General features: G+C 39.8%; 1 protein-coding gene across 1 annotated transcript; it reads right to left on the bottom strand.

The window, feature by feature from the left end:
* Positions 1 to 1,842: 1,842 nt before the first annotated feature.
* LOC131242423 (uncharacterized) lies at positions 1,843 to 8,781 on the bottom strand. The gene is made up of 6 exons (XM_058241034.1): positions 8,454 to 8,781; positions 8,327 to 8,368; positions 8,116 to 8,231; positions 7,872 to 7,977; positions 7,615 to 7,668; positions 1,843 to 2,202 (listed from the first exon to the last, which is right to left on the bottom strand). The coding sequence occupies exons 1-6, from the start codon at positions 8,685 to 8,687 to the stop codon at positions 2,044 to 2,046; spliced, it is 711 nt and encodes a 236-aa protein (XP_058097017.1). The 5' UTR covers positions 8,688 to 8,781; the 3' UTR covers positions 1,843 to 2,043.
* Between the last annotated feature and the right edge of the window lie 233 nt (positions 8,782 to 9,014).

Raw genomic sequence — 9,014 nt, 5'->3', positions numbered from 1 at the left:
GTCCATGTGCAATCCATGGTAGACCACTCCTATCCAATGGCCAGTCTCGACAATAGGTGGGCCTTCCTGGGACCCACATGAATTCGTACCTTAACAAGGTACCTCAATATTCCTAATTTATGTAGATCTCATCTGTTCAATGCCTTTGGTAAGCTACAGCTTTCTTTGACATTCTGGACAAATATAGATGAGAAGGTAAGCTAACATTTCCCAACCACATTCTTATAACTTCTCTCCTCTTAATCCAATCCATCCAAGCCGTTCGTCCCATCTAACCATGTCCTTTGCTCATTGCTTTAACAATGTCCATGATCATCAGAACGGGACATGCTTCCCTCCATCTTTTAGACTCACTCGAGCTAGTGTACCTGCCTCACGGTTTGGCTCTTACTAATCCCACTTACACAACGGTGATGACATTACCACCAATGTTTCATGGCCTACCTCACCAACATGCCAGCCATCACGTTGCCACCATTGACTTCTACAATCATCCATTCCAAAAACAATCCCTTCAATCCCAGCCACAGTTCCTAGAGTCCCTTCTCTCCCTACCGTCGACTTCTCAATTTTGTTGTTTCTCTCATCCGTGCCGTCGAAACGCTGGGCTGTGGAATCTAAGAAGCACATCCACATAACACCTCTCTCTCTATGAGGAATAATGGCTGTGCGATTGTTCATGTACATTTGTATGCATACTGATTCCCTGTACTTGAAAGTGTTGCTTCGATCTATTAGTTTTTGTACGAGTGCTGGACACGGTTCAGGATCCTGACTGTTGATCTAATCCACTCACCATGGATGGACCGTCTGAAAAAAATTGCACGAAATGGAAGATAAAAGCCACCAATCTAGGGCCTTTTCCAGTTGAAAGTGGACCACTGCTAGATTTCCCGGTCAAAAAGAAGCATTCGATGGCTCAGAGCTTCCAATCTTGATATTTTTCAGCAACCAACCAATGGTCTGGGTCGACAGAACCTACTTGTATTAACTCAGAGCTCGAGGAAATAGTGCATAGAGGGATTATAGAACCCTCATGCATCATAATGTGAAGTGTCCAGATGTGGCCATTCCGTACAAACAGACCCCATAGTTCATTGATCAAGACCGTTTGTCTGCCAGGCCTCGCCCTGGTTAGGGAGTGACCCAGAACCCTCCAAGATCAGAATGCCTTAGCGATGTGGCCTTTTTCTGAACTATTGTTGCACTTTTCTGTTCACCGTGTATCTCAAGCCACTGATCAAAGGGCTAGGAAACTCCAATCTACCTATTTTTTGGGGCCATGTGCATAGCATTGGGGCCCATTAGATCAATGGTCAGGATCATTAAACCACAAGCCCCACTTGTCTGAATCATCTGATCATGATGCATTGAGACCTTATAATTCCTCTTCTAAATTATGTCCTCTTAACAGCTGAGATCGATGCTGGAATGATATTTGACAACCAGTTGTTTGGTGAAACAATGGAGAAGGAAATCGGCCCGATCAGATGAGGAATGGTCACATCCATCTCAATGGACAACAAAGTTACCCTCCATTGAGTTGCATACTGGCGTATACCATATCATAGCCACCGAAAGGTCAATCATACCTTGAAGTTCACCGGCCACAGATAATCAGGCCAATCCATTTTCATGTAGGCCACTGTAGAAAACCACAGAAAATATGGACAGCCAATGGATTAGCTCAATGTACATGTGCAGCCCACCTGACAAATCGACTGGCCTGATTCTTGCAGCTAGCAGTCTTCAAGGTGGTCACCAACCCTTTCGGCAACTCAAGTACTTAATAGATAGTACCTTGCTGCCCTCTTATCAGATTTTGTCAGGTTAATTTCATGATGCTCAAATAGTCCTATGCTTTATAATAAAAGAGCTTTTCATTTCCGCACTGACTGTATACATGTATAGCAACACAAGCAATTAAATAGAAACATGGGACATGCTGCAGGTGACTGTTCCGAACAATACCCTTTGAGATATACTGACCTTCATTTGCCTATATGTGGATCCCATTGGATGCTGTCTGCCACAAATTCCGCACTAGTTCTTGTAAAATGCAATTTTTCTACTGCAAGCAGCTTTGATTGTGGTCTCCAAGCCCTCCACCCTATCATAATCGACTTTAAAAGTGACCATTGTGATGCCATCTTTACCCGTATCGTAATCCTGCTTGATGTCCTCGACTTGGAAAGATTGTAGCTGTTAATCACCAAGCGGTTGAGGGCCATGAGCATGGAAAGCAAGCATACTTTTCATCAAATATGAAACACATTGCCTGCTGGTGCACAGCATTCTGCAGTGAAATGGGTTTTCTACCAACAAAATGAGAATTTTAGTTGGGATTTTTTAAGTAAGAAATTTGATGTTTGAGCTATCCAGTTGCAGGTTGATAAATATGGGAAAAAGACAATATGCCTAGATAGAAATTGCTCATAAAAAGTACATAAAATGGGTGCCCCCAGAAAGGTGGGGAGGAAAGGGTGCTATTCCACCTAGATCGGCATGATTTAGGTTTCTGGTGGGTCTCGAAATGTTCCAGATCCTGATTCAGGATGAAAAGGATGGGAAGATGGTATCCTCCGGAGTGCAATCCCTGTATTCACACAGAATCACCTGGAGGAAGGAAGAAATAGTAATCCATTCCACCAGCCCCTTGGGACACGTCCATTGGATATGAGAGGGATCGGATATCAGGCAACATGGGTATTACCAATGTTTTAAATAGCGGTAGCATGATGCGTAGCGCTCAGCCCTCTATAGCGTGTAGTGTAAATACGTAGCGTGATGCGTAAGCTACACAATACTTCTATTTTTTAATTTAAAAATAGGACAAATATAATAAATAGTGAAAAAAAAGGAAAAAAAAATATAAAAATGCCTAAAAGATGATTCATTTTATAAATTATAAGCATGTTCAAAAAAGTTGTTAGTTATCATTTATCAAAAGCCGATCCACATATATAAGCCAAATTAAATAATTATCACATCAACAACTTTCTAACCAAACCACTTTAATTAATAATGTCTAACTGAAAGCACAAATCACAATTATGAAAAGAAATAAAAATCCTATAGGTTAAAAGTATCAAATACAATACAAGTGTTACATTCCTCAACATTAGAAACAAAGAAGATGTGAAAAAAATAATAATAATAATAAATAAAACAGTAAAAAAATACATTGTAGCTTACGCTACGGACACTACGCGCTACATAGCTGTAGCATACGCTACGACCCCCGTAGCGTACGCTACAAGGGATTTATGTTATTTGGGACGCTACGTAGTGCTACGGCCACGCTACGCTACGTAGTGTACGCTACCGCTATGCTACGGGCGCTATTTGAAACATTGAGTATTACAAGGGCGGGTATGGTTTTGGCAGAGATGGAGAATAACCATATGCTTGTAGAGACATGCTAGACACACATTGACAAGTCTATTTTAATAAACCTTATCATTTATTCTAGTATTTAGCAGTATTTATATAGTTATAATGTATTACTGGTTGTGCACACCATTTCTATACCAATTAGACCTTTTGGATATCAAAATATGCCCATGAGGGCACTTGAGTTCTCCAAGGTCCCCCATTTTCTGACCTTCATGACCATTTCCAACTCTAAGACATGGTTTTTGAAACCTGGTTTCAAATTGCAAACCATTTTAGACCGAAATTCAGTCGGTCTCAGATGGGTCAAAGCCTGAAATGGGCAGAAAGTAACCAATGCAATACAATTCAAGATGATACTGACGTCGCTCATTCAAAAAAGAAACTGAGCCGACTTGGTTTTGTCTAACATTTAAAACCAAGCTGAATCAGGATCTGGGACATGTATCTGCATCCAAGTTACAGAGGCATGTAGTTCTTTTTTAATCATCATCACGTTGTGCTAGGTTCTTTTTTCATTGCAACTGTTACCATACTTGTCTTCAAGAAATGATAATAATAATAATAATAATAATAATAATAACAATAACAACAACAACAATAACAATAACAACAACAACAATAATAATAATAATGGAATGGCATAAAGAAATTCTAAAATAAAGATAGTAAATATTAATCATCAAACCATTCAAAAGATTAAATATCATCCTCATGTTTGGGTCAACTTTATGAAACCTGTTTCACCAATTCATTCCTAGGACCCTAGCCTTTGTAATGAGAATTCTCCTGATCACTTTATAAATGCTAATGTTCTAGTCGATCATCACCGCCGTCATCATAGGCTTGTCCCGACTATTTGGCATCAGCTTTATTAATCCTATTTTGCACATACTTCCAATCTAAAGACCTTATCCTTGGTAAGTGAACAAGCTTTCATATCCTTCTCACCACTTCAATCCAAGTTCTTTTAGGCCTTCCCCTGTTCTTCTTCCAACCCTATTAAAGTTCCTCATGGACCATGTCTTGTATCTCATGTTGAACCAAGTCAATCACTTCTCCATCATTTTATCTCCAATTAAGGCATATAATCTATTTTGATAGAAGCTAAAATTGCTATCTTGGATAGGTATTTTTCATATAAATTTCATAAAAATAAACATAAATAGCATGTTACAAATGGGATGCACAGATGCATGTGTGCTGGATTCTGTGAAATAAGGAGTCGTATTATGCTCCCCATATGTCTATCCATAATTGTATTTGGGAAAGATAAGATGTGGTAGCTCAATGAATTTTTTGAACTAATCCTGCTTTGTTCAGAAATGGGGTGGTTTCAGTAATTTTATCATAAAGCTAATGCATAAATTACTGGAATTCACCAGAGAGATACAGATCTAACTCAGGTGCAACAGCTAAAACTGCACACTTGAAGCGAATTGGACACTAAATACGGAACCCTCTGAAGGTCTACATGGTCTAAATTTGAATTCTACAATTCACCAACAAGTCCGGTACCAAAATTATTATGAGGTTTAAAATCAAACTGCATAAAGAGAAAAGACTTGAAGACTAGTCAGACACAACAGCTACAATACAAGAAGATTTTTAAAAATGTCAATCTGGAGATCATAAGTCATAAATCTGTGGAAAAAAAAACTTATGAGACAAAACAGAAGACAGGCAGGCAAAATGAAATGCTGCCCTACTGAACAAGTCTTGCTAAGCATGCTGGACGATTTTGGCTACAATGGACAAGCCACATTATAAAAACATTGTTTGCAGAAGTCCCACTTCTTTTCACATAATTCCATGGGGAGAAAACAGAGACTGAAATATCACCCTTGCTCCAAGGTGTCTCCTGTGACTGAATCATCAGACTGGTACCTGGAATGCAAGTAGTACAAGCTGAAGCCTCTTGGTAGACCTAGACCTTTGCAGTCCCTACGTCTAAAGGTGTATTGAACACGATTTTGAAGTGAATACCAGTAGGGTAACACCAGAGATGCCATCACTGACTCTGGAAGTGAATATTTATCAGCAGGTCAATAATACGATACTATGATTCCAATTAACAGCAACCCCCTAAACCCTAGATAAGTGCAGCCCCAATGGTGTTTCTTCCCACAATTTCAGTAAATTTAATGAATTCTCTTGATGGCTTTGGTGGGCTAGATATCCCACATTCATTTTTACACCAATTACAAATAAGACAAATTGGAGAAGTATAGAAACAATTGTAACTCTATCATGATTTTGGATTGGATGCCCCAATTAAAACCATTTACCATATCACACCTTTTCCACCAGAAAAGCTTTCATTCATCCAATAGAAAAAGGTATAAGAAGTTCTATTGAAAAAGAAATTGTCCTTGTGAAGGAAAAAATAAATAAATTGTGGTTATACGAAGGGATTCAAACGGAGAGGTCTTATTCATCACAACGCAACCTTCACTTTTGCACTGGAGCAGGAAAAGGTACTCTAGTACTGATAACTAATGGAAGCAATAAGGAAGTATCAGTTCCATAATTCTGTGAAAAAAATAAAAATAAAAATTTGAAGAGCCAAAACAAGTTGGAATGGTATCCGTAAAGAGACAGTTTGGATATGGTATCCTGCAAAATCGGGATCAAACCTAATCCCAATTTTGGCCCCGTGACCTCCACATAAAATTCACTCCCTCCATCACTTCCTATCTTGATGGCTGGGAAGTCCATCAAGTAAGGAAGTGAACATTGTCTCATAAATATGAAATTTCTACTTGCTATCCGAACAACACTGATAAAAATGGAATCCATGTTCAATTGTGCTGATGGAAATTATCACTTTTCCTTCTTTTCCCACTATCAAGTATGCCTGACAATTGCGCTTCCATGACCTTATTTTGAGGTGTGCATGTGATAAGTGGGTTGGGGCTTAGGGGTTAGTACAGGGCAGGACTATGTTATCATCCAAGCGGTTTTAGTGTGAGACTTTGCCATGGCAGCCTCAGAGCCCGGGGTAAAAGAGGATGCTGATGTCTCAGGCACAACCAATCATAAAACACTCACCGGTCTTCCATTTTAAAAAAGCAGATCCCGAATGGCTGGGAGAAGAGTCTAAGACAACGATGATGAACTATAGTCAATGTATTAGGATGAATTGGAGTATTGTGGGGGGAAAAAAAAAAAACGGGTATCATGCAGTGTAGCAAGTGCTAGTGTGTAGAAAGAGATAGTAGAGAGTGCACTGTTATTGATAAGTGAGAGTAAAGTGAAGATCCAAAAAATAAGACAGAAAAATGTAGGTGCACAGCTGCAAGCTTCAAGGCAAGGTCCGATATAACAACCTACCCAGTGAGATAGAATCACACTGTCAAACCAAATGAAACATCTCCAGTCTCCACCTTGTGATGAACTAGACCACATGTGGATACACTAATGAAGTAAATCACAATAGCTACTTTGAAGTGGAAATGACCGGATCATAGTTACTTTTCTCAGCATTCACAATGAGCAACTACGCTCCAAATTTCAACTGCGTTACCTTTAAGACGGACATGAAAGGAATCTAACTACAATTTAAGTACCTTCTCATTATAAATACCAGGCGAAATTTCGATGCACAATCAGATTGAATTCAATTACAAGTTTAATAATCATCATCATCATTATCTAAGCCTTATCCCAATTAATTGGGGTCGGCTACATGAATCCTATTCCCCCATTCCACTCTATCAAGGGCCATACCTTCTGTTAGACCATAGGTCATTAAGTCTTTTTTTACTAGTTCTATCCATGTCCTTTTGGATGTGAAACATGAATGTTTCTCGTGACTAGCTTTCCACACATCATCATTCCACCACCAAGTTTCCTTGTATGATTGGCTTTTCCCCTCTAGGTACTTGTAAAAAATCCATCTGTGATTTTCTTCCTCGGTATTGAGGTAGTGGATTCCAAAATTCAATTATGTTTCTTTCAAGCTGGACTAACGAAGATGTCGCAAAATTTTAAGGCTAATTCCTCATTGTAAATGCTATTTTCTCACATCCTTTTGATTGAAATGAGCGTTTGCAATTCAATCCACTTATGCATCCAAATGTGACCTGGGCAAGTTGTGTACAACTCAATGGTTTCTGCTTAACTAAACAAGTCATTTCAAACCAATTATTTAAATACCACATCCAAACACAACCTTAATTCAGATAATATGAACAGCAGCATGTCTCTAATCAAACGCACCTGATGGTACACACTTCCCAATAGATCAAAGGGAACCTCCAGACCAATTGGAACCTGAAACAGCCAAATAAGAAAAGTAAATCCACAGCTGAGAAAGGCCATATTTATGAATAAACAACACCATTCAATCAAAAACCTGACATTAGCTTCTTTAGAATTACAACAAACAGAATTTGGGTGAACTGAAATTAAAAATAAATAAATAAATAAAAGATTTAAAGAAACGAATTACAAGCAGAAAAATTGCAATTTATTACTTTAGATTTCACAAGGCAAGTCGCGGCATCTCTAAGGCATTCTGAAGCGACTCCTCCATAGGCCCTGACTAACCCTCCAGTCCCCAATTTTATACCTCCAAAGTACCTAAAACCGACAGGCCAAATCACAGTAGAGTGAGAGAAACATCAAAAGACCTGAGACTCACCTAACGAAGAAGATTTCAAATATTTGGAAACTATTGCAAGAATGCAAGAAACCTAACAATGAAAAGATAAAAATCACCTGATGACGACGACCATGACCCGATCGATGCCCGATGAATCAATCGCAGAGTATATGGGTTTGCCAGCTGTACCTGATGGTTCTCCGTCATCGTTACAACGGTACTGATCTCCAATCTAGAAGGAGATAAAGGAAATCGATTGCAGTTACAGAATCCATGAGAGAGATTACAGACAGACCTGATCAATCAAAGAAATCATATGGCTCTTACCTTGTAGGCCCAGCAGTTGTGCGTGGCACGGGGATCTCGGACCTAACATGAAGAGAGAATATGATGATAATGATGATCTTGATGAAGACCATGATGATGATGATGAAGGTGATGATGATGGGCCCACCTCGGAGAGAAAGGAATGGGCGGATTGCTCGGTGGAGATGGGAGCTGCAATGGCTATGAATTTGCTGCGCTTGATCTCTCGTTCGCACGTGACTCGCTCGAGGAGGGTTGTATACGCCGCTCCGGTGCCGCTGCTGACCATGATAGCTTTGGTGCTTCTTCCAGCGATGGCGAGCAAGGCAGCTGCAGGGAAGCGGTTGAGGAGGGAAGGGAATGCCGACCCCACCACCGTCATTTCAGGGGTTTGAGCTTTTCCTATCGGAAATCCAAGGGCTGCTGTGACGAGAAGTAATTCTCAGATCTACTTCTGCCCTACCACCAGATGATCCAGACCGTCCATTCATTTGTAGGTGGGATCTGCCCTTACTCACCAGGAATAATATATACGATAATCTGGAGCCCTTCTTGTTAGTATATGTGGGCCCTGCTTAGATGGACCACCCCCACTTCAATGCTTAACTATGGACTGGCCACGGCAACGTAAATTTGTTTTGATTGGATGATCCTAACGACTCAATCGATGTCCATTCGAAAACGCTTCTGTACCTAGTGGGTATAGTAC

The sequence above is a fragment of the Magnolia sinica genome, chromosome 4 (assembly GCF_029962835.1).
Source record: "Magnolia sinica isolate HGM2019 chromosome 4, MsV1, whole genome shotgun sequence".
Taxonomy (NCBI): Eukaryota; Viridiplantae; Streptophyta; class Magnoliopsida; order Magnoliales; family Magnoliaceae; genus Magnolia; species Magnolia sinica.
The sequence above is the reverse complement of the archived record's forward strand: the minus strand, read 5'-3'. Positions and strand labels throughout refer to the sequence as shown.